This window comes from Daphnia pulex, chromosome 6 (assembly GCF_021134715.1).
Source record: "Daphnia pulex isolate KAP4 chromosome 6, ASM2113471v1".
In the NCBI taxonomy this organism is placed as follows: Eukaryota; Metazoa; Arthropoda; class Branchiopoda; order Diplostraca; family Daphniidae; genus Daphnia; species Daphnia pulex.
In genome coordinates, this window is record NC_060022.1 from 5,544,720 (window position 1) to 5,567,185 (window position 22,466).

General features: G+C 40.0%; 6 protein-coding genes across 10 annotated transcripts; 3 read left to right on the top strand and 3 right to left on the bottom strand.

Moving 5' to 3' along the window:
- Window positions 1-192: 192 nt before the first annotated feature.
- On the top strand, window positions 193-2,834 carry LOC124195488 (ubiquitin carboxyl-terminal hydrolase 16-like). The gene is made up of 4 exons (XM_046589918.1): window positions 193-487; window positions 555-888; window positions 950-1,127; window positions 1,199-2,834. Exons 1-4 carry the CDS (start codon window positions 338-340, stop codon window positions 2,751-2,753), a joined length of 2,217 nt encoding a protein of 738 aa, XP_046445874.1. The 5' UTR covers window positions 193-337; the 3' UTR covers window positions 2,754-2,834.
- Window positions 2,762-6,102, bottom strand: LOC124195486 (GPI ethanolamine phosphate transferase 2-like). Of its 2 annotated transcripts, none has more exons than XM_046589915.1 (9): window positions 5,803-6,102; window positions 5,329-5,734; window positions 5,043-5,262; window positions 4,495-4,973; window positions 4,176-4,436; window positions 3,660-4,114; window positions 3,345-3,597; window positions 3,198-3,276; window positions 2,762-3,133 (listed from the first exon to the last, which is right to left on the bottom strand). In XM_046589915.1, exons 1-9 carry the CDS (start codon window positions 5,952-5,954, stop codon window positions 2,874-2,876), a joined length of 2,565 nt encoding a protein of 854 aa, XP_046445871.1. In that variant the 5' UTR covers window positions 5,955-6,102; the 3' UTR covers window positions 2,762-2,873. The 2 variants fall into 2 exon arrangements, with proteins under 2 accessions (XP_046445871.1, XP_046445872.1); XM_046589916.1 differs by lacking the exon at window positions 5,803-6,102 and having other exon boundaries at window positions 5,329-5,452; window positions 5,526-5,664.
- Window positions 6,103-8,086: 1,984 nt separating this feature from the next.
- LOC124195493 (ATP-dependent Clp protease proteolytic subunit, mitochondrial-like) lies at window positions 8,087-17,021 on the bottom strand. Of its 4 annotated transcripts, XR_006875228.1 has the most exons (9): window positions 16,876-17,021; window positions 16,676-16,819; window positions 16,528-16,619; window positions 16,272-16,464; window positions 15,918-16,210; window positions 14,693-15,546; window positions 14,551-14,625; window positions 9,399-9,525; window positions 8,087-9,335 (listed from the first exon to the last, which is right to left on the bottom strand). XR_006875228.1 is itself a non-coding variant. In XM_046589923.1 (5 exons), exons 3-5 carry the CDS (start codon window positions 14,572-14,574, stop codon window positions 8,218-8,220), a joined length of 1,269 nt encoding a protein of 422 aa, XP_046445879.1. In that variant the 5' UTR covers window positions 14,575-14,625; window positions 14,693-14,867; window positions 15,197-15,541; the 3' UTR covers window positions 8,087-8,217. The 4 variants fall into 4 exon arrangements, 3 of the variants coding, with proteins under 3 accessions (XP_046445879.1, XP_046445878.1, XP_046445881.1); XM_046589923.1 differs by lacking the exons at window positions 15,918-16,210; window positions 16,272-16,464; window positions 16,528-16,619; window positions 16,676-16,819; window positions 16,876-17,021 and having other exon boundaries at window positions 14,693-14,867; window positions 15,197-15,541; XM_046589922.1 differs by lacking the exons at window positions 15,918-16,210; window positions 16,272-16,464; window positions 16,528-16,619; window positions 16,676-16,819; window positions 16,876-17,021 and having other exon boundaries at window positions 14,693-14,928; window positions 15,197-15,541.
- On the top strand, window positions 17,002-18,520 carry LOC124195495 (citramalyl-CoA lyase, mitochondrial-like). The gene is made up of 5 exons (XM_046589927.1): window positions 17,002-17,213; window positions 17,305-17,433; window positions 17,498-17,882; window positions 17,940-18,052; window positions 18,136-18,520. Exons 1-5 carry the CDS (start codon window positions 17,103-17,105, stop codon window positions 18,406-18,408), a joined length of 1,011 nt encoding a protein of 336 aa, XP_046445883.1. The 5' UTR covers window positions 17,002-17,102; the 3' UTR covers window positions 18,409-18,520.
- On the bottom strand, window positions 18,436-20,382 carry LOC124195494 (reticulon-4-interacting protein 1, mitochondrial-like). The gene is made up of 5 exons (XM_046589926.1): window positions 19,721-20,382; window positions 19,231-19,661; window positions 19,046-19,158; window positions 18,711-18,984; window positions 18,436-18,639 (listed from the first exon to the last, which is right to left on the bottom strand). The coding sequence occupies exons 1-5, from the start codon at window positions 19,941-19,943 to the stop codon at window positions 18,535-18,537; spliced, it is 1,146 nt and encodes a 381-aa protein (XP_046445882.1). The 5' UTR covers window positions 19,944-20,382; the 3' UTR covers window positions 18,436-18,534.
- Window positions 20,296-22,447, top strand: LOC124195489 (glutamyl-tRNA(Gln) amidotransferase subunit A, mitochondrial-like). The gene is made up of 8 exons (XM_046589919.1): window positions 20,296-20,558; window positions 20,615-20,807; window positions 20,875-21,051; window positions 21,137-21,312; window positions 21,379-21,534; window positions 21,635-21,687; window positions 21,742-21,965; window positions 22,029-22,447. The coding sequence occupies exons 1-8, from the start codon at window positions 20,399-20,401 to the stop codon at window positions 22,393-22,395; spliced, it is 1,506 nt and encodes a 501-aa protein (XP_046445875.1). The 5' UTR covers window positions 20,296-20,398; the 3' UTR covers window positions 22,396-22,447.
- The last annotated feature ends 19 nt before the right edge of the window (window positions 22,448-22,466 follow it).

Here is a 22,466-nt window from a genome sequence, read left to right on the forward strand (position 1 = left end):
ATTATTGCGATACCATAATATATGAAAACAAAAATTTCTGCCGTAGAAAAATTGTAAAACAAAAACTCAAATAAATATTTAACTTGAATTAATTTTCACCAAGTTTTAACCTCTTTGGAGAAATATTACAACAGAATATTTGGGAACTGAGCCAAGAAACATTCCTTCTAACCCAACCGACAGGGGCGCATATTGCTTTTTCACTGTCTGCTCGTAGACGTCATATCTTCACTGCTAGGTTGGGAAAATCTCTTCGCGCACGGGATTTATGGAATACAGGACTAGGGTAAATGAATGACTGTTACTGTGTTTAATCTACATACAGACGGCCTTGGTCATGGCCGATTCCACGCGATTAGCCCACACGGTTGACTTTACAAGAAAACAAACTGGAAAATCACCCAAGAGTAAATCACATATGAAAAGAAGTCAAAGCCATTTCGACGCCAAAGAACTATCGAAAAATGGATATTCCAGCACCCTGAGTGTAAATATAGTTTGTCTGTATTCATTTAGTAATAATGTGACTTTAATTTCATCATTTTTATCTGTAGTTGGACGCTAAAGGAAAGGATATAAATGGAAAAGATAGTGTTAGTGAGAGCCTACCTTCAGTTAAAGGTCTCTCGAATTTGGGGAACACATGCTTCTTCAATTCAGTAATGCAAGTGTTGAGCCAAACACATTGGTTGACACAATTACTAGACATGGAAGTTCGTGATGGCCATGTTGTGCAGCTGAAAGGTTCAGATGGAAATTCCTCCTGCAGCAGTTCCTGTTCAGCCTTTCAAGAGCTTGAAAACTGCAGTCCCTTAGTGAATTCATCAGAAAATACAAGTGTAGAGGAACCGTTAGTTGCTGAGCCAATCAGTGTAACCCTTGGTTCAGGTAGATATATTTCGTAAAATAATCATTCAAACTGTTTTTAATAAATTCAATCGTCTTCTAGGTAAACCCCTAACACTTACATTGGCATCCTTTCTCAAGGATATGCATTGTCCAGCTATAACAGGAGGAACAGGAAAACGAAGGCAATCATTATCCACAGTAACTCCTTCATCTCTTTTTAACCAAGTCTGTAAAAAGAGTCCCCAATTTAGAGGATTTCAGCAGCAAGATGCCCATGAGTAGGTTGCAGTTGTATGAGTTATATTACTCTCCTAATCGTAATCCATCGACTAATTACTAAAAAAATTAGGCTTCTACGTCACCTGCTGGATGGTATCCGGACTGAAGAAATTACACGGCGGCGCCACGCAATTATGAGCCATTTCAATTTACCTCTCACTATTGTGAAAAACCAGCCGACAGAAGTTGATCCATTGCTAAAGCGAAAATTGAAAGTCTATGGGAAAGAATCCGCCCACACTTTTGTGGATCAATTATTTGGTGGTCAACTTCTCAGCACGGTGATCTGTGATTCTTGCCATCACTCGTATCAAATCCTTGAGCCATTTATGGATCTTAGCCTGCCAGTGTCAGAAGATAAATCACCACCGACCAGCCACAAGCGCAAGACCAATGTCGTTGACTCACTGTCGTGCTTAGGCTCGTCCACACCAGTAACCCCATCGAAACATCAGCGTAAAAAAGAACGTAAAGCTGGGCGTCGAGGCAAAGGGAGAAAATTTGATAAGGAAGAAGAAGAGGATTTGGGGCCAGTTACCAACACTCAAGTGGATGAAAATCCTCCAGCTGTGGACGAACCTGCTTCTTCGGGTGTCGAAGATGATTCTACGAGTATGAAAACAGAAGATACTGCTAGTATGAAAACTGCTGATAAGGAAACCGATAAAGGGGAAGGAGACGACGAAGAAGAAGAAAGTCTTGTCTCGAGCGGAAGAGAAGATGAAGAGGATGATGATGTGGGCGGTGATGTTGAGGACAACAACGAGGAAGTAAACGAGCTAGTGTCAAGAATAGAACAGGTTCGCGTTGATTCAGCAAATGAAGAAGATGGAATCGAGCAGCTCAAAATGGACAGCCCTCCTTCGACTCCAACTGCAAAGAAAATTCGCAGCGAGTGGATTGCCAAGAGTCTCTGTTCCTTGGCCGTCCGTTATCATGCCACCAATCAAGAATGTTCAGTCCAATCGTGCCTTAATCTTTTTACTGCCCCAGAGCTACTTACTGGCTCAAACAAATACGGCTGCGAAAACTGCACTAAACGAAAAGCGGCAGCAGCTGTAGCTGAAGGGGCAGATGAAAATACTAAAATACCAACCGTTTACAGTGTGGCTAGCAAACAATTGCTCATTTTCGCTCCGCCAGCCTTATTAACACTTCACTTAAAACGTTTCACGCAAAATGGAATAGCTCTCCGTAAAGCCCAGAAACACGTCGATTTCCCACTTCGTTTTGACCTCGCTCCGTTTTGCAGCGCAGCAGCTGCTGGTGTTAGCTCAATACCGGCCGACCAAAAAGAAGTCATCTACTCATTATATGGAGTAATTGAGCACAGCGGTCGACTTAGTAGTGGCCACTACACAGCTTTCGTAAAAGTACGACCAGTGACATCTCATCCACTAACCCAGTTTCTTCAACGAGAACCAATGCAGACAGAAGATCTTCTTCGTCTTAGGGATCAACTTAGTGAACGCTTGCTTGCTGAACGATCGACCGTTGAAGATTCGTCTGAATATTCATCTGAAGGGACTTGGTACTATTGTAGCGACTCCCACGTAATAGCTGTCAGCGAAGAAAAAGTCTTGAAAAGCCAAGCGTTTCTCCTTTTCTACGAAAGGGTACTGTGAATTGCAAATGATAATTTGAATTGTTTAAATTTGCCGCCACTATACAAATATGTCACTTAATACAAAATTTCATCGTGAAAATGATGATTTGGAAAGAAATATTTTGTTACAAAAGTTTTGCTATCGCGCTAGAATGAGAATGACTAACAAAAATATACTCATTGTCCCTTCGTAGAGAAGTTTGGGAGAAAAAACGGTCCAAACAAACAGGTGGTAGCGAAGAGATGTGACAATCACAAAAAGAAACGCCATGATAAGCATTCTAGAATAAATAAAGCCATACATCTGCGTATTGTCTTTAGAATGCAACTTTTGTCTGTGGATATCCAACAGCAATGCAAGAACAGGACCCGAAAAGGTTGCACAGCTTAGCAAGAAACCTTTGAAATAAAAAGATAAAATAAGTTAATGCACGCAGAGAATTCAAAGATAGGTTTTCCGTACCGACTGCAAACACATTGTAGCTTGACAATCCAACGTAGCCAGAAGCAAGATCGATCCTGGCCAAATTATTGCCGTTTCCCTATTAAGAAATATCACATTGAGACCAGATTCTATTTTAATGGTGAGATATAACACATTTTGCGCTACCTCTTGAAAGTACCAAGCCATTCCAATCCAGTAATGTGCCAGGTTGTTGTAAAAAGGGTTAAGCTGCGCAGTTAGATGGGGGCTTATCAAGGAGTACTGCAGCAAATGTATCCAAGTAAGGATAAGATTGTGAGGTCGTTTCAGTAGAGAAGTCAGAACAGTCCACATCGTAATCAATGTGGAAGAACGTTCACGTGAAAAAACACCGATCACAATCACAGACAAATAGGCAACGCTAGCTTCCACAAGACCCCTGTGGTAACGAAGATGTGATATGTTAATAACTTTCTTTTACAAAAAAAAATTAACGCTTACGTTGACTGAGGATAGTAAAGGCTGAAAAAACCCAAAGCCGAACGATGAGAAAGATTTGCGACCAGGCTTGCAAATGTGGCCATCACCTGCAAGGTTCTAAGTTTAAGATTGCTGTGAATCCAATGCAAAATTCCCATCGCTCCAATCACGGAAGAAACAGTAAGATAAGGCTGATTGCCTGGAGTGTTAAGCCATTCTTTAACGTCGGGTTCGTTGATCCATTTGTCTCCGGTTTGATTCCAACAACGAGCAATCCGAACGAGTCCCATAAAACCAATCAGTGAAAGTGCACTTTCTTTTCGCCTTTTGCTTCCGAAAATCATAAGTAACGCAAGCGTATTGACGAAGTAATAATACGTTTGGTGTTCTTCTTCGACAAAGCTACTCGCACCCAAACTGAATGCATGTAACAACGACCCGAGTAAAAGAAAAACTTCAGGGGCGCATCCTAATTTCTACAAATAATAATAACTAAATTTGTAGTGAAAAAAGTAATGAATAATTTTAAAAAAATACCTTGAAGCGAAACCATGAACGATTCCAAATTAATTGGCAATTTATAACAAAAAAACAAATGATGCAGATGCTGAGTCCTAAGCAGTAGATGGCTGGAACACGCCCATTAATACAAATGCTGCTTTCGTTGTCAATCGACATGCAATTCAGGACATGGAGAAATATTGAAAACAGACTGATTCCAATGATAAGGGAATAAACAGGACGGATAGTTGACCAGTCAGTAAATCTGTGGCATTCTAAAACTGTAATAAGAAGAAGCTAAAAAAAATGTGTGTGAGAAAGAAAATGTTAAATGTGTACATCAACACACACATACCTGGAATGAAATGACGATGCCCACTATCATTAAATAAAGATCGAATTCCACGAGGTTCTTGATAGAAAGACTGCTCATTTCTGCGGCAGCTTTCACGAAGAGGTTTGCGATGTAATCTCCTTTTCCTGATGCGTCGTTAGTTAACCAATCTTGATACAGCTTAACAGCTCGCTGAAATTCTACATTTTCATTGTTTCTTTCGGATTGGAGAAAAATATTCCGGGCGTTTACGTAGGCTGCATAGAGCTTATGTTTAAGCTCAAAATCATGAGTGACACCAAGAAGTAGGGAGCCCAAATTGTTAGTTGGAATTGGGACTCCCATTAAAACAGCCATTGTTGGAGCTAAATCAATCTGAAGGTGATTTGAAAAATCGGAATCTGATTCAGGATCGGGTTGGCAGCCTTCCATCACAAAAGTGAGGGGGATTTCAACTTCAGACTTTGAAGATCCCCCATGACTGCCAGAATCACTCATTCCTGGTTAAAGGAAAGGTTGTTAAGTAAAGACATTATCGTAATTATATTTAGAAAAATATGTTACGATACCGTGATCACCGCAGATAATAATGGCAGTGTCGTTAGTACTGAACTGTTGGTGAATCTTTCTTATAACCTCATCCATTTCTTTTAATTTTTGTGGAATCAATGGACTTCTTGGTCCACTGACATGCCCAATGTGATCCAGCCCCAAATAGTGAAGAATCATCACAGACCAATCCGTTTGGCTCAATTCAAAATCTAAATGCCTGGTAACATTGTCATCGACCTAATGTTAAAAATTACAAAAACACTAAAAAGAAATGCTAGTAGGTAACAAATTATTTTATCAAACCTCTTTGAAATCATTTACAAAGAAAGATGTGGTGCCTTCACTACGGAGAAATTTTCCAGGGAAGAGCTTCAGCCACGTATCATCACCATAAAAAACCATTTTGTGGCTGTGTGCAGCGAATTGACTAAGGATATTATCTTCATCAAGTTGTGGACTACCCAAGTTGAAAATGACATCAGCAAATCCTGGCACACTACCTGTTACCAGAGCCTTTATTCTAGGTAAGGTGACTGTTGGTGTATGGGCATGGGCAAGATAGGAGCAAGCTTGACCATTATGATGAAGCTTGGAAAGAAAAGGCATGGAATTAAGATTTTCTCCAATTATGAAATCTGCTCTCAAAGCATCAATCACAATCAACACTAATTTTGTTAATTTGGGAGTGTACAGCTGTTCAGGATTCAACCTGTCAAACAATTCAAATTTAATTTGAGTATGAGTATAACTCACTGTTAAACCCGCCATAATACTTACACTAAACCATTTAATTCTTTTGGGAAACTGTCATCCCAACTTGCAAAAGTCTGGTTTCTGGTTCTGACAGGCAGGAACCCAGCTAAAAATATGAAAATTGCAGCAACATGGGAAAATATTATGTAAAGGAACCACAAATTTTTCAACTTCATTATTTAATGATGCATGTGGAGCAACAACAAAACATGTAATAGGCCTACACAAAAAACACAAACAATGAGACACGACTCCAGCAAAAAATTTCAATTTTTATTCAAGGAAATTGTAATGCTAATGTTTAGAAGTTGCTCCAATGCTCCAACAACAAAGTGACCGACTGAGTTGGGCGCAACCAATTTTTTAGAAGTATTTAGAACAGAGCTCTGTTTAGAGACTTTTATTACCACAATAAATAATAATGGCCTATAAATAAATTTAGATAATAGATTTTTTATAGTCTACCATACTACCATAGTTGCATAGTCTAACATTTCAACTGTTGGTACTTGGTACCAGACGACATAGACATCTAGCGGCTTTACATTTAAATAAGGTGACGGGTGGGCGAGTTGGATGAGGCGTCAGTTGATGTGTATACTGACTACTTGACCCCGAGTTCGATTCCACACCCGGGTACTAGTGATGTGCTCGTTTAAATAACGACAACGAAAATAACGTATTAACGAGCCTCGTTATCGACTTTTTTGAAAAATGCTCGTTTTTTTCGTTAACGATAACGAAATGGCTGTTTTTTTCGTTGTTTTCGTTATTTTCTTGCTAAATTTTTCGTATCAAAACCGTAGAGATTTCAAATTTTTTGACCATCAGGGGGAACTTTTTTTCCCCTCAAAATTTGGAATTTTCAATTTTGGGATGACCACCTACTAGCGACTTAGCGATCCCCTAGCGAGGAATTAGGTAATTATTTTCGCTATATCATTTGGCCTAACAGGCCTACTCATTACTTCATTAGAAAAAAAAAATTGTAAGGTAAACGAAAACGGGTCGCAAAAAAAGAAAAATGCGACACGTTTAAATTAACGAAACGAAGAACGAAACGAATGAAAAATTGAAAAAATAACGATTAACGATAACGATAACGAATTCAAAAAAGCACAACGGAACAACACTACCGGGTACTACCAATATTAATAAGAAAAAATCTAGTTATTGATATGTGCTAGTGAACAAGAAGTGTAAACTTCTTTCCAAAGAGGCGAGACTATCTTAGGCGGTGATACCGTAAAGGTATATCTCGCAATACTCGACTTCATTCAACAGTAGATCCCATCCTTAGGGATGGGTGTGTAGATCCGAGTCTGAGAGAACTCGATTTAGGATTGAAGCACTTCAAAACTGAAAGTGTGTTTACCACACTGGGTTGCTGGACAACGAATATAGTTTGAAGTGTACAAGTGTACAATGTTTGGGTGTATCGCTCTAAGCTGCCCGGGCAGGTTGTATTACTCTCCCTTCCTAAGTTGATGTATGCCTGTGAAGTGTACCGGCTCAGCTGAGGTCAGGGATTGATTGTCAGACTATTGACCCACCTGACCTCGTACCTCGTAGGGTTGTTGAAGTTTGGCATTAGAGATATCAATGTAGGACAAGTAATTTTTTTGTTTTTTCTAAAATTCTAGTCATATAGTTTTAGGAAGTAACAGAATTCTTTCAGTGTAGTGGATCTGTCTGATTATCAATGTAGCGAAACAGCAAAGAAGAAGAGAAAGTACACGGTATTCAATTACCTTGTGGTACCTTCCATATGGAGATTCATTTTTTTTTTTTTTCGAAAGAATCGAAGGTCAGATTAGACAGCTGACAGATACTAAGAGTGTGTTTTTCAAAGAAATTCTATTAGCACATCGAAGACCGAAAAGTATCATAGTCTAGAAGGTTTAAGGGAAAATAATGTGCGCGGTCAATAAACTCCGTTTTCAAATTTGTTAGAAATTTTCTCGTTAAAGAAGACGAAAAAGCCGAGTTAATAAGTCACACAAGGGTTTTCAAGGAAAGTTTACTCGCACATGTTAATGGAAGAGTTTTAAGGCATAAAGGCCCACTTTTCAGAATACTATTTCAGAAACAAGAGATAATAAATATACAGATTTACCTAAGCTGGAAGGATATGCCGTGGTTATTTCCCTACGGGTTCCAGCCGGATTTCGATTGGCTGCGTATTGGGCAGAATTTTGGCAACCAATTGACGGTTATCGGCCCACGCAGACCGACTTTTGACGAAATTTGAATAAATCCTAGCGGCTGCACCACTGGATCTAAAAGCGATGTAATTTGGGCAACTAAATTTGGTGAACAATAATTTATTTGAGAGAAACATTTCCCAAAACACAGACACAGTTTATACTTGAGACTACGGAAACTATATATATTGTGAGATCGTTATGATGGGCTTTAGAACGGAGAATTACTTAGAATTCACGTTAAGACGTGTTTAAGATACTTTTCGTGTATGTTCAAAGGGATAGGTATGGGAACAGGAATGGGTAGCGGGATCAGATACGGGATTCGCAGAACAACAAAATCTGGAGGAATCTCTGGAGTCAACAATTTTGTATGATTTATTTCTTGTTTATTTTCAGTAGATTCATTGATGGCTTCTGCCGTCCTCTCATCAGGCGGTTTGGTGACTTTCGTCGATGATTGCTCTATGACAGGTTCGGATGGCATTTTGTTGGATTCGATTACGGGCGTGAATGAAATTTGGTCTTCGCGATCAGTAGAACGCACGCAGGGATTCTTTGGTGGTTTAAGTGAACGATTTAAAGCCAAGAATTGTGACTGTAGAATGTACGATGGGACCATATGTGGTGGATAAGGAAAAGATGGCCATGTTGTTGCTGGGCATGGCAGAGTCGGCGGGGGTGGTGGAATCAGGTTCCGCGTGTAAATCGACGTTTTATGTTGATGACTACTCGAATGATGTTTTCGGTGACTCTTACCTTTTTTCGACAAAGGAATTTCGACTAGATTCGGTTTTCTTTTGACTGGTTGGTCACTGCGACGTGAAGAGTGGACTAGATTCAGCGGGATTTCACAGTTTTGTTCTTCAGGTTCAGAGTCAAATGAAGCTAATTCGGTCTCTTCATTGCATTCAAGTTTAACGTTGATCGGATTATCGAGCTGGCAGTCCGAGAGCCACAAATCGGGCGTGATTAATATACCTGTCGACTGTTTTTTTAGATCGATCGAGGTACCGGGCGAAGTCTCACCCTTTGAGCCGGGTGTGGCACAACTTTGTACGCCCAATGAGCTGGCCTCGGCAACAAAAAGCCTCATTTTATATTGGTTACGGCACTTGTCGGTGCAGAATTGCAATTGGCGCTGGCCGTCGTGGAGATCGACATAGCTGACGGTATGTCGAACGTGTTTGCACCAATCGCAGACCTTTGCCCGCTTAAAGGCCGCCCGTCGACATTGTGAAAAGCAAATATCTGAACAAAACACTTTTGCAGGACCAGATCCCTGGGTTTCGACGTGTCCTCGAACACCGCCATCTCCGATCTCGCTCGATCCACACCAGGAACAATTCCCATCTGAATTTATTGATACAAATACAATTATGGATCATTTTATGGAATTTATATAAATTGGTATACCAGGGTGAACGACTTCGATAGCTGATGGAGTGATTGGGCGTTCCGTTGGACTGCTGGATGGCTGGTTAGTGCTACTGCTGCTGTTACTTCCATCCCAGCTCAAAAGTTCCCGTCGACCTCTTATACCCTTTAATAATAAAAAAACAATTCAGTGATTACCTAACCTGATTTATGAGGTAGCCTAATAATTTCGAAATAAATTCTGACATAACCAATTTGTAATAGACCTAATGATTAGGTACACCGTTACTGCTAAGGTTGGGCTTCTCTCCATGGAAACGAGTAAACTGAGCTGCAAGAAGCATCCAATCACTGTAACCGAATATATATGCGGACCTGGTGACCGATACGCATCCAGTGTCACAAGATTTCTTTTATTTCTCGTACCAAAATAAGTCAATACTTAGTCAGTAAAACAACAAGAAAGGAATGTTTTTTTTAGCAAGATGGTGCTGATTTGAATAATAACAGCCGCCGCTACTATACTATATACCAGATGATTAAGATTGTGATTAAGATCCCCGGTACCACTAGCTACACATACATTGGCTGAATTGTTCAATGAAACTAATTTCGCAGATCTTAATTAAATAATCTTGACAATAATCTACAGCCGTAACAAACTGAGTCTAAGAATGATGACAGGGGAGTTCAACAGAGGCCTATAATCTGTGTACTCTTATGGATATACGTATTAGGCAAGTCGGAAACAAAGAAACGAAATACGAGTAAACATTCCATCAATTCTAAAAAGGTTTCAAGTTCCGTTACACGACCGGTATATAATAAAAACAGCAAGGAAACTGGAGCGCAGCATCCGTACGGATGCCTAGTGCAAGTTTCCACTACATACGAACGACGTGAACTCCTCTCTCTCATTCTGCGATGCACCTCTCTCCCCTGAAGAAAACTTTGTCACATTATCCGATGTAAAGCAGGCTTTCGACAGCGTACGTCTCTCTAAGTCCGCCGGTTCTGACTGCATTTCATCCGTCTGGCTTAGCCACTGCTTCGAATCTATTAAATACCATCTGGTGGCCCTTTTTTCCTCCTGCCTTAGGCTTAGCCATTTTCCAACGTGCTGGAAAACGGCATCTATCGTCATCCTAAAAAAGAGCAACAAACCAAACTACCTTCATCCAAACTGCTTCCGCCCAATCAGTATTCTAAATAGTCTCTCCAAGATTCTCGAAAAAGTCATTCTCGCTAAATTAAAGTGTTTGGCCGCTGCGCAAAACTGGTTCAGCCCATGTCAACATGGCTTTAGGGCAGGCCTGTCTACTGAATCAGCATCTCTCTCTCTCGTCAAACTAATTGAAGATAACAAAAAAAAAAAACTGATCACTTGCTGCGCATTCTTAGACATAAAATCAGCCTTTGACGCAGCCTGGCACCCGGCAATTCTAAACAGCCTAATAAAAAAAGGCTGCCCTCGTTTTTTAGTAAAGATTTTGGGCGACTTCCTCAGCTCTCGCTCTAGTACGCTGACAAATGCTTCGTCCTCCTTCACTGCTAATACTGAGCTTGGCTGTCCACAAGGCAGTGTGCTATCGCCTTTTCTATGGAACATTCTTATAGAGGAGCTGTTAAGTCTTAGTTTCCCCTTTCCCTTCTTTATTTTAGCGTACGCCGACGATATTGTTCTCTGTGCTATGGACAAAAACTTTGAAACTGCTCTGGCCAACCTTCAATCAATGTGTGATTCTGCTGTTGCTTGGGGTCGTTCGGTCAAGCTAACTTTCAATGGCCTAAAATCAGTTTTCATGGTCTTCTCCTCAAAAAAAAACTTACCGTCTTTGCACTTGAAAGTAGACAACGTATGCGTGTCTCGCTCACACTCGTGCCTATACCTTGGTCTTACCATTGACGACAAGCTCAGTTGGAACATCCATATAGCAAACAAATGCTCTGCGGTAAAAAAACTCTTATTCCTCATTCTAAAATGTTGTCGGCTGTCTTGGGGACTCTCGCGCAATGCAATCTCTCTTCTGTACAAAACAACGGTGATTCCAACCATACTTTACAACTGTTCTGTTTGGGCTTCGGCCATCCGCAGGAAACGTGTGGTTGCAGCCCTGAAATCCGCCCAACGCCCCTTTGCGTTATCAATTGGCCGACTGTTCAAGTCCACGTCCACTGACGCGGCTCTCATCCTCGCCAACATCTTCCCTCTGCACCTCAAAATAATCGAAACGGTTCTAAAGAGATCCTTTTCTGCCCTTGCTGCTCTTCTTCCTCCCTCGTCATTACAAGTTGCCGGCGAAACTTCGGCCAAAATTCTGGCGTCTGAAACTCCAGCAGGCATACCTGTTGGTCTGCACAGAAAAAGAGTGTTGCGCTCAGAAATGCTTTCCTTTTGGAACTCAGCCTGGCAAAACGCTAGTACGGGTGCCCAGACCCGCTTGTTTTTTCCCTCAGTGGAATCAGCCTTGATTTTGTCTTCTTCGGAATTACCGTTCTTTCTCTGCAGCTTTCTCTCGGGCCACTGCGGCCTAAACAATTTTCTCTTTAAAATCAAAAAGTCTCCGTCACCGCTCTGTCCCTGCCTGTCAGGGGAAGTGGAAGATGTGGCTCATATTTTGTTTGTCTGTACCAGCCACGCCGTACACAGAGTCAGCCTTATTAATTCTGCGGCTGAGTTAAAGCTGTCGTGGCCAGTCCCATTAGACGCTTTCGCCCAATCAAAAACTCTTTGGTCTGCGCTTGTTAAATTCCTATGTTCTATCAAAAGACTTTAACCTCCACCACCTTTTCCCTGTTCTTTATATTTTATTTCTTCTCTTAGTTGCGTTTTGGTACTCTGTACATTTTTGCATGGGTCCCTCGTGCCCTAATTTCGGGCGCTTTTAACCCTGCTTTCATCCTCAGGCTCTAGCGGGCGCCTTAACCGGACCGTGGCCGTAAGAGTCGTCCGTTGCTTCGCGGTGCTGGTGACATCCAAATCAGCATCTCGTCGCTCCGGACTATCTGGGGGGTTGGCAGCGGCGTCTTTTTATTCTTTTTAGTCTTCTTATTCTTTTTACTCGTGCTCTTAGTTGCATTTTGGCCGCTCTTTTGTTTCGCATGAGTCCCTCGTGCCCTAATTTCTGGCGCTTTTAACCCTGCTTTCATCCTCAGGCTCTAGCGGGCGCCTTAACCGGACCGTGGCCGTAAGAGTCGTCCGTTGCTTCGCGGTGCTGGTGACATCCATATCAGCATCTCGTCGCTCCGGACTATCTGGGGGGTCGGCAGCGGCGTCTTTTTATTCTTTTTAGTCTTCTTATTCTTTTTTACTCAGTTTTTCAATCGCGTGCCTCTCCGCTTCACTTTCCAGAATTCCAGTTCTACTTTCGATCTTCTGCCTAATCTTTCTTCTCGGTTCCCTCTCTCTTCTCCCATCCTCCTCTCTTATCCTTATTTTATCTCTATTTCATAATAATGTGACTCTTGTATTTTACCATGCCTATGACAATAAATTGGTAACATTCGCCTTCGGCGAATACACACCTCATTTAAAATACGAACGACGTCTTAATCAAATTGGTCTCTTTTTCTTTGACGTCTTACATGCAGATAAGTTACATAGTCCTTTTGGCTGTTTGATACAAGAGTCAACCGTGGGCATACTATTACCAGTTTCCCTGACCGGACTTGGGTAGTACGGGGATCGAATGTTACGTGCCCGTCAGAACATCAGCAGGTAAACGTATATGCGCATTCACTTAAAAAACTAAAGCAACAGTTTGACTGTGAAACCATACACTTTTAAACATTGCAATATACGTAGTACAGTATATACACTAGTGTACATACACCGGTGTATTACGTGCTCACAATGATATCAAATTACGCAAATGACTCCAGCCTGCAGAAATGTAAGTATATTATTACAAATTCATTACCCTGGCTATTATAATAATACGCTTGCACCAATTGAATTGGACAATTGCACTCGGAATCTGAGGAATTTTCCTCCCGGAATAGGCCTAGATTTTGAAAATACTACTCAGTTGCGACCTTTTTAAAAAAAATTTGACTACATCTTACTTTGTTTAAAACGTAAAAGATTACATTCAGGAAATGAATATTGAGTGCATGCATGGGTATTTTTAGATGGAATTGAGGAGTCCATGAAAAATGATGCGTCTGTGACTAGACAGCAGCAAGCTACTAGAGAAATGGTGCCAAGAAGGGCCGAAGGGCCCATCCAAGTTTAGAATTGCTCGATCTTTGTGGCGCATCCTCTTCTAGTGAGCGCGGTTATATAGCAAAAAAAAAATGGTTCGGTTGAGAGGGAAAGTTCTACAGTGGAAACTGATCTATCCCGATTGAATTACATCCACACGTATTTCCAGCAACACACTCGCTAGCGCAATAACAGTATACAGTCTAGCCATAGTGGACTTTAAAAATAGCATCCAAATGGCTTTCTCGAACCGGTACTACAGGACATTGAAGAAATCCCAACTCTTTTAAAAGTCCGTATACAGTACAGAGTGTGAAAAACTGCTTTGACATTGATAGTTGTCTGTTATGAGAGTAATCGGCCCATAGTAATGGTTAATCAAAGCCCTCGAGTCCTTTCCAAGGTAATTAAAAGTGCACTAGGAACTTGTAAACTCAGCAGATACGGTAACGTTGATTCACAAGTTTCATTGACAAGGAAAAAGCAAAAAAAATAGCAGGCAAATGAAACAAAAGGAAAAACAATAACAGAAAGAGGGACGGACTCTGTTTGATATTAGTCTTCCACTTACTCCTCACATGGAAACGCTAGCAACGCGGTTACAAGGTATATATTGTATATTATACAACAGGTATACCAACATCCTGATCACAAAATCGACTCTGTAGTCGTGAGTGCGTGCCCTGCAGCCGCTGCAATTCAATCCGAGGTGATCTGGTGTCATTACGCAGCGAATTCGGCCTCTCGCCTTTCACTCGTAACGAGATCTCAGACCTGGAAACCCGAATAAACTTCCCTACTCCCACACGTTTCGTATACCGGAGTACACTGCCGAATTCACCCTAATATACTTTCTGTACTTAGCTCTAACAAAAAAACTATGCCCTGCAAAAACTTTCGTTTGCATCGCTCGGCAATATTTTGTCTTACAGAAACTGGTATGCCATTGTTTAAAAAAATTTCAAATGAAAGTGACACATCACTTACCCAGGACGTATGCGATTGGGCCATTTTAAGCTTGTACTTTTGGGATGAATGAAGATCGTGGAATTCAAATTATGGCTAAGTGAAAAGAAAATCAAATTAAATACGAATCACAAATGCTCCAGAAAGCGAAACGTGTACATACGTTTTAAGAAAAGAGCGGAGAAAGTTACATCTGGCTCGTGTTGGACAACCGCTCCAACATCACTGACTGACGGCGTCGAATAGGGAAAGGATCTCTTGTGCGCGGTGTGTTAACCTACTTGGAGTATTCGTCCTGCATCGGTTGGGCGCAGGGTGCACCAAAAGCCTAGTAGGAGCTTCTCAAATGATGTTTAATTTTTGTCGTTGAACTATAACACCTTGGAATAAACCATTAATCTGGATAGAGGAAAGGGGAGGGATTAACTGCTATGAAAGAAACGAAAACGAACCACCTAAATAATAGAAAGGGAGGGGACTGCGGAATTCTCGGAAAAAAGGGTAGGGCGCTCCAGGTGGGGGGTGTCAGACATGTGTGCCTTCATTGTTATAACTGAAACGAAGCAAAAGAGTTAAAGGGGAGGGCGGAAGGATGTGTGTAGGTAGGCGTGTTGAATTCCTGGAAACAGGGCTCTATCATCAATTGCCTTTTTGGACTGGTACTCACCTGTCGTCCCTTTTGCCCAATGACACCACGGGGTTTTTTCCCCCCTTTCTTCATCCGCTAGCAAATGGGTTCCGATTCTTGCAGCACGATTGTGGTTTAAACTTATCTCCATTTACCTTTCCTCGATGTTGTTACGCGACGCATTTTAATGATGTTTAAAAATTGCGATTCTACTCTTCTAACTACACAAATCATGTTACCAACTGTTGCCGTCAATTAATTTCTTCTGGTGACTCAAGAGGAAGGTATGTTCTCATGTTATCAAAACATTAAAGAGGCACAGATGAGATGAATCGGCGTCTCTAGCACCACCGACGTATTACTTACCATCTCTCGACAGCTGGATAGGCCTAAAGGAAAATTAAGAAGGATGCCGACTATAAACCAGTTGACATGTTTTCAAGACGCGCGTATTCATTACATAGAGAACACAGCAGCGTATAAGTTTGATCAATCTTAATTGCAGCGTTTTATAACTAGCGTACAATGGCAAGATTTCAATCCTTCGCTTTCACAACAAATATAGACTCTAGCGTTTCCTTCTATATATATAAAGTAATTAAACATCGTCAAAACTATTTTGAAACATGAAACTGAAACTTGTTTGGAAATACTCAGAATATCGCAAAATTATTCTTCTGGATTGCGACAAACGTCAAAGAGATAAAGCTATTAATGTAATATAATAGGCAATTAACCCAACTCTATTAACTGTATTTACCCATGATCTGCTAACAAGATGTGGAAAATTCTTTAATAACAGCACATTTACAACTTTGGTTCAGTCTTTTCATCCTTATTAGCAGCCAAGTGTTCATGTTTTGGTGGATGTTCTAAGATCTTATCAATCAAGCCAAATTCTTTGGCTTCTGCTGGTGACATGAACTTGTCACGCTCCATGTTGCTCTCTATTACAGACAACTGCAAGCCAGTATGTTTGCCATATAGCTGATTTATCTGCTTTTTCAGTTTCATAATTTCTTCTGCTTGGATTTGAATATCTGTTGCTTGTCCCTAAAACATTAATTTGATCTTAAATTGGAAACAAATATGAAAAAATATTAATATCAAGTACTTGAACACCACCAGATGGTTGATGGATCATGATTCGAGAATTTGGCAGTGAGTATCTCATTCCTGGGGATCCTGACGCTAACAGAAGGCTGGCCATACTACAAGCTTGCCCAACACACCAGGTGGCAATTGGTGGAAGAACATATTGCATTGTATCATAAATACCCAATCCTGCTGTTACTGAACCACCTGGACTATATATGTTAAATGTTATCAACTCGTCTACAAAATCCATAATAACATAGATATTTGAATACCTGTTTATGTACATGTGAACTGGCTTTTTGTTGCTTTCTGACTGAAGGAACAGTAACTGAGCAACAACTAGACTAGACAAATCATCTGTTATCTAAAAAAAAAAAAAAATAGTAAATTGTGCATTGTTTGAAAGACTAATTCGATTACCGGCCCCATAACGCATATGATTCTTTCTTTTAGCAACCTAGAATAAATGTCATAAGCCCGTTCTCCTCGTCCAGTTTGTTCAATGACAATGGGTACTAAAGGATACGTGAGCTGTGCACTGGCATGAAATAAACGAGTACTTCCCTACACAACAGATAAATAAAATCAGAGGGTATATTCAAATTTAAAAATATTTCTACCGTCACGCATTTTATTAAAGATTTAGTCAGCATTGTAGGTTGGAAGTCTTCCTTGTTGTTTTGATAGATCTTAAAATGTTACAAAACGAAAACTACAAGTGGTTGAAATTTTCACGCTAGATGGCTAGAACATCTGGCGGCCATCAATAGCAGATCAAAATGTAAACAAACAATCAAAATTTTGTATGTAAGTGATCAGTAATCATAAGCAAATAAGATCAATCAACATGCTCAGAACTAATACTGTTGTTAAAACCATGTCTTCAATGCGTCGGTGTTTGGCCCAAAGTCAATGGTATACTAGATCATATGCGGACGGAAACGTAAATGTTATAAAGGTAAACCGATAGACTATATCCCGTGAATTTTCTGTAACTTTTTACCTATTCGTTTGCGTATTTTTTCCTCTCGCAATATACATACATTAAGAAATATACACCTCGTCGTGCAATGATGTATGTTCCTGGGAATGACTGGAAAAAGATTAATAAGATTCCTTCCTTGAAAGCTGATAGTTTTATCCTGGACTGTGAAGATGGTGTAGCTTTGAACCGGAAAGTAAGTTGGTATGGGGTATGTCTGACTGTTTACCTCATCTGTTAGTCTAACTGTACTTTTTCAGGAAGAAGCCAGAAACAACATTAAGAAAATTTTCCAAGAACAAATGTTTCCAGAAGGGAAATCTGAATTGTCTGTAAGAGTGAATTCAATAGACAGTGGTCTTTGCAAAGCAGATTTAGAAGCTGTTCTGAAGGGCCCAAATTTCCCATCAACACTTCATCTCCCCAAGATGGAATCGAAAAATCAGCTTGACTGGCTTGCTCAAGAACTAGAGTCCCTTCTGGGCAAGGAACATAATATCAAATTGATTGTGTTTGTAGAGTCAGCCAGATCTTTACTTGATATGAAGGAGCTCATTCAACACAGTTTTACTTTGATGAATCAAGGAGCACCATTTACTCTAGAAGCTGCAATATTTGGTTCAGATGACTTCTGTGCTGATATTGGTAATAATTGGGGAAATTTACCAAAGATGTAAAAAATATACGAAGTTTTTTTGCTAGGTGCCACAAGAACACCAGAAGCCAAGGAACTTCTATACTCCCGTCAGTATTTTGTCACTTGTGCCAAAGCCTACCGTCTACAAGCGATTGACTTGGTGTACATCAATTTCAAGGTTAGACGCACTATAGAAATCTGTTGCTCAAATAAAAAAAATTTTGCTATATAACTCGCTGTTGATTACCTTTTTCCTTGTAGAATATCGACGGTCTATTCCGTCAGTCATTGGAAGGTGCTCAAATGGGTTTCACGGGGAAACAGGTGATACATCCAAGCCAAATTGAAGTGGTACAGCAGGCCTTTAGTCCATCGATTGAGAAGATGCAATGGGCTCGCGAACTCATTCAATCCTTTGAAGCACATCAGCAGTCTGGAAAGGGCGCATTCACCTTTCATGGACACATGATCGACATGCCTTTACTTCTACAAGCCAGAAACATTCTTCAAATGGCAGAAAATCTCAACCAGTAATATACTAATATTAATAAACAATTTATGTTTCATAGTCTGAAAATGTATATTATCTTATTAGACTTCACCCTAAAATTATTTTTACCTTGATCACTAAATTACAAAAAAAGATACTAAATTCCTGCTTTACATTTGAACAATAATTTTACCGTGCTTATGCCCTCCTTTCATTTTGGCGTAAGCTTCTGGTAGTTGATCGTAGGAGAACACACTATCGATGGACGGTTGCAACTTTTAGAATCCAAAACAATTTTTCAGAAAAAATCATAAAGAAACGAATAGATGATCTAAATTATTAATACCTTCTTCTGTCGGGCTAAATCAACTAGTTGCGTGAGTGCAGCTGAGCTTGGGATAAAATAAGCCCATCGCAATGTTTTACCCTCTATTATGGCTGTAGAGTTTGCAGCCAGTAAATCCAAACCATTCTTCATCAATCCTCCAATCATTCCGTGTTCGTCAAAATTTCGCAATGTAGGCGGAGATAAAGTTACGTACTTAGCGTTTGCCCAGGGTTTCAACAGACTGTACGAGAACTTCTCAGTTCGACCAGAACAATCCAATATCACATCAAACCTAAGCAAACAAAATTGAAGGAATTGTCAAGAGCAAATAAACCTATAAATGTGGTACTAACCCCCCAAACTGTTGTAACTCAGAATCTGCTTCAGGAGAAGTGTAGTCAACTGCAAAATCAGATCCTAATTGCAAAAGAAAGGGAATTGCTTCTGAGGACCCTGTTGAAACAACCTATGCCAGAGACCAAATGAGAGGGATAATAGAGCATGAATTATATTTCAATAAATAATATATATCTTATACCAATGTGCCCCAATTTTTCAAAAGCTGTATAGCTATTGTGCCAACTCCTCCAGCTGCTCCAAGCACAAGCACCCTTTTACCTTTAGAGCCAATACATAGCTCAGCAGTGATACTTAATGCTGACCAAGCAGTGAGGCCAGCATAAGGAATAGAAGCTGCTTCTTCCATGGTCAAGTTTTCTGGTTTGTGTTTCATGTTGCATGCTGAAGCTACAAGATATTCAGCATGGGATCCTGGTAAGGGAGGTTGAATAACCCCCATGACTTCATCACCAGGTTTAATTCCTGTGACACTTCCACCCACAGCTTGAACAACACCTGCAAAGTCTCTTCCAGGGTACGTTAATGAAAGATCCTGATTATTTGCCATTTGTCTGAATACACTTGATTTCAGTTTATTAAATTTTTCAAAAACCTGGTGGCCGTAACCCTCTGTAAAAAAAGAAGATAACTGGACATAAGTTTGAATACAATGATAAAAAGTGATTTACCTGTCATCATTACATCAAGTGCATTTACTGATGCTGCATTCACTTTAACTAAGACATCATTTGGGCGTGAAAGAGGAGGTACTTCCACAGTATTGATCAACTTTAAAGATTCCAATCCACTGTACCCACAAATTTGCCAAGCTGACATGGTATTTGGCAAATCTGTGAATTCATTTGGTTTCACAAATGAACTGAGTCTTCGAATAGATGATTTTAAGAACATTATGTCAAGTCCCAAATGGTACGAGTGAATCAACGTTTTGCTATCGCTTCATAACAAATACACGTGTGGAACATGGAACGTTACTGTCTTGTGTCTATTATTACATAACAAATGGCTTAGGTTCTCTTACCACACAGCGCTCCGAGTGGAAAGTTATTCAACTATATTTTTACAAATTTCATATAGTTGAATTCAATTTGATGAAAAAATTTGAAGAATTATGGCGTTATTTTGCGAGAAATTCTCGTTATTTTTGGTCTTTATCTGTGCTTACTGCTTAGAGCCTTGATTTTAGTATATTTGAATTCAAAGAAAGCAGCACTGGCAACCCGCAACCGGGGAAGAATTCAAAACAATTTTTGTTTTGAGACGTCTGCTGGTGTGCAAAACCAAAACCAGGCAACTTTTAACAATATTACACGGGAATCGGGGAATAAATCTAATAAATCCCATAAATGTTGCATCAGTTAAAAAATGGAAGCTGCACTGTGCAAGAACTTTATGCGCAATGTGCAAATCGTGTGCAAGTGATTAAGAGTTTAAACGCTTACATAAGAGTGACAGATGAAGTTAGTCAAGTACAGCTTCAGGAATCTACTACGAGATATTTGAAAGGTATTACAAAATTATGTTGATTTCTTTAGTCCCCAGCTAAAAAATAGTAATTGTAGGAACAACCAGACCGATGGAAGGAATTCCAATTGCTATAAAAGATAATTTTTGCACAAAGAACATTGCAACTACATGTGCTTCAAAAATGTTGGAAAACTTTGTTCCAACTTACAATGCAACTGTTGTTGAAAGATTACTTGATTCAGGAGCTATATTGATGGGGAAAACAAATTTGGATGAATTTGGAATGGGGTACATACATTTTCTACAGCATTTTTAATACAAGTTCTCACTGAATCTATATGATATGCTGTTACAGATCAGGAACAACTGAGAGCATATTTGGACCAACAAAAAATATTTGGGGGTCCAATTTAATTAGCAAGGCAAATGATATTGATAATAAGGTATCAGGATCTCAATCAGATGATTTTTGTATTGCTGGTGGTAGCTCAGGTGGTAGTGCTGTTGCTGTTGCTGCTGGATCATGTTCAGTGTAAGTATTCATTTTTTAAATGTATAATGATAAGATAGACTTTATTATACAAGTTTTAATGTAATTTTGTTGTCCCACATGACAGAGCTTTAGGGTCCGATACTGGCGGCTCAGTTCGTAACCCTGCTAGTTATTGCGGCGTCGTCGGATTTAAACCGAGTTATGGGTCCATTTCTAGATACGGTCTAATTCCCTTGGTTAACTCCATGGATGTTCCGGGGATTTTAGCACGCACCGTTGGCGATTGTCGGTCTGTTTTTGGTATGCTATTAGCTGTAAGTAATTATTTTGTGAATTCGTTTCACCGTTCTTTCATTGGTTGAACAGAAGTTATAAAAGGTTGTGATCCCAAAGACTCGACGACACTCCAACGGCCGTTAAATAAGAGTAAAACGAAAAGAAGCTCCAATAAGTTCGATAAATTATGTGTGGGGATTCCAAAAGAATTCTACTGCCCCGGATTATCATCTGAAGTTATTGACGGTAACTTTTTGTTTAGAAAATTACACGAGTTGTCACTAACTATTTAAAATTTCTTCTTTGCTGGGCGGTTGTTGCTTCGGAATTACCTTTAAATACTCAGCGTGGAAGGATGTAGCTGATCTGTTAGAAAACAGCGGATTTCGTGTAATTCAGGTAAATACAAGTGCTTATTTCTACTCTAACAGATTCTGATCCGACTTGTTCTAGGTGTCACTTCCTCACACTTCGTATTCTATTGCCTGCTATTCTGTACTCAATCCTTGTGAAGTAGCTTCGAATATGGCACGGTATGATGGACTACGATATGGCTATCGTGCAACTGGAAAGGACTTGAACAGCACTGAAAGTCTTTACGCGGCCAATCGATCACATGCCCTCAATCAAATTGTGCGCGGACGGATTTTGGCAGGAAACTACTTTCTTTTAAAAGAGTAAGTTCCCCGTCTTGTTTTTGTGAAGACCGCTATGCTATATTTACTGGTGAATTTTTCTAGGAATTACGATAAATATTTCGTGCAAGCTCTAAAGCTACGTAGATTGATTTATGACGATTACATTAAAATGTGGAGTACTGGTGTCGACATACTGTTGACGCCCGTCACCTTGTCCGATGCGCCATTGTTTTCAGAATTCACCGAAAAGGATTCTCGTGCTCAATCTGCAGATCAAGATTATTGTACGCAACCTGCAAACATGGCTGGAATACCAGCATTGAGCCTACCCGTCAGATTATCGAAGCGAAATTTACCTCTAAGTCTTCAACTAATGGCTCCTCATTTCGACGATGAAACGCTGCTAGACGTTGCTCATCTGCTCGAAAAAGAACTAAATTTTACCCATCCAACAGTTAAAGTAGCATAAGATCATGTTTCACTAGGTTAAATAAATTATCAATACAATTTATAAAGTCAGATTAGCGCCATAATGAAGTT

Bases quoted from the DNA above. Each gene is read 5' to 3' on its own strand.
- LOC124195495 (XM_046589927.1), top strand. From the start codon at position 17,103: ATGCTCAGAACTAATACTGTTGTTAAAACCATGTCTTCAATGCGTCGG. The intron at 17,214-17,304 runs GTAAACCGATAG...ACATACATTAAG, and splicing joins GAAACGTAAATGTTATAAAG to AAATATACACCTCGTCGTGC. The intron at 18,053-18,135 runs GTTAGACGCACT...TTTTCCTTGTAG, and splicing joins TGGTGTACATCAATTTCAAG to AATATCGACGGTCTATTCCG.
- LOC124195489 (XM_046589919.1), top strand. From the start codon at position 20,399: ATGTTGCATCAGTTAAAAAATGGAAGCTGCACTGTGCAAGAACTTTAT. The intron at 21,052-21,136 runs GTAAGTATTCAT...CCCACATGACAG, and splicing joins GCTGCTGGATCATGTTCAGT to AGCTTTAGGGTCCGATACTG. The intron at 21,688-21,741 runs GTAAATACAAGT...GACTTGTTCTAG, and splicing joins GCGGATTTCGTGTAATTCAG to GTGTCACTTCCTCACACTTC.
- LOC124195493 (XM_046589923.1), bottom strand. From the start codon at position 14,574: ATGGCCCAATCGCATACGTCCTGG. The intron at 9,526-14,550 runs GTAAGTGATGTG...TTATTATTAAAG, and splicing joins CCCAATCGCATACGTCCTGG to GGTATAAGAGGTCGACGGGA. The intron at 9,336-9,398 runs GTATACCAATTT...CAATAAATTCAG, and splicing joins TATCGAAGTCGTTCACCCTG to ATGGGAATTGTTCCTGGTGT.
- LOC124195486 (XM_046589915.1), bottom strand. From the start codon at position 5,954: ATGAAGTTGAAAAATTTGTGGTTCCTTTACATAATATTTTCCCATGTT. The intron at 4,437-4,494 runs GTATGTGTGTGT...CATTTTTTTTAG, and splicing joins GCATCGTCATTTCATTCCAG to CTTCTTCTTATTACAGTTTT. The intron at 4,115-4,175 runs GTATTTTTTTAA...TATTATTTGTAG, and splicing joins GTTCATGGTTTCGCTTCAAG to AAATTAGGATGCGCCCCTGA.
- LOC124195488 (XM_046589918.1), top strand. From the start codon at position 338: ATGGCCGATTCCACGCGATTAGCCCACACGGTTGACTTTACAAGAAAA. The intron at 488-554 runs GTAAATATAGTT...TTTTATCTGTAG, and splicing joins GATATTCCAGCACCCTGAGT to TTGGACGCTAAAGGAAAGGA. The intron at 889-949 runs GTAGATATATTT...ATCGTCTTCTAG, and splicing joins CAGTGTAACCCTTGGTTCAG to GTAAACCCCTAACACTTACA.
- LOC124195494 (XM_046589926.1), bottom strand. From the start codon at position 19,943: ATGTTCTTAAAATCATCTATTCGAAGACTCAGTTCATTTGTGAAACCA. The intron at 18,985-19,045 runs GTTAGTACCACA...TTGTTTGCTTAG, and splicing joins GAGTTACAACAGTTTGGGGG to GTTTGATGTGATATTGGATT. The intron at 18,640-18,710 runs GTATTAATAATT...GGATTCTAAAAG, and splicing joins ATTTAGCCCGACAGAAGAAG to TTGCAACCGTCCATCGATAG.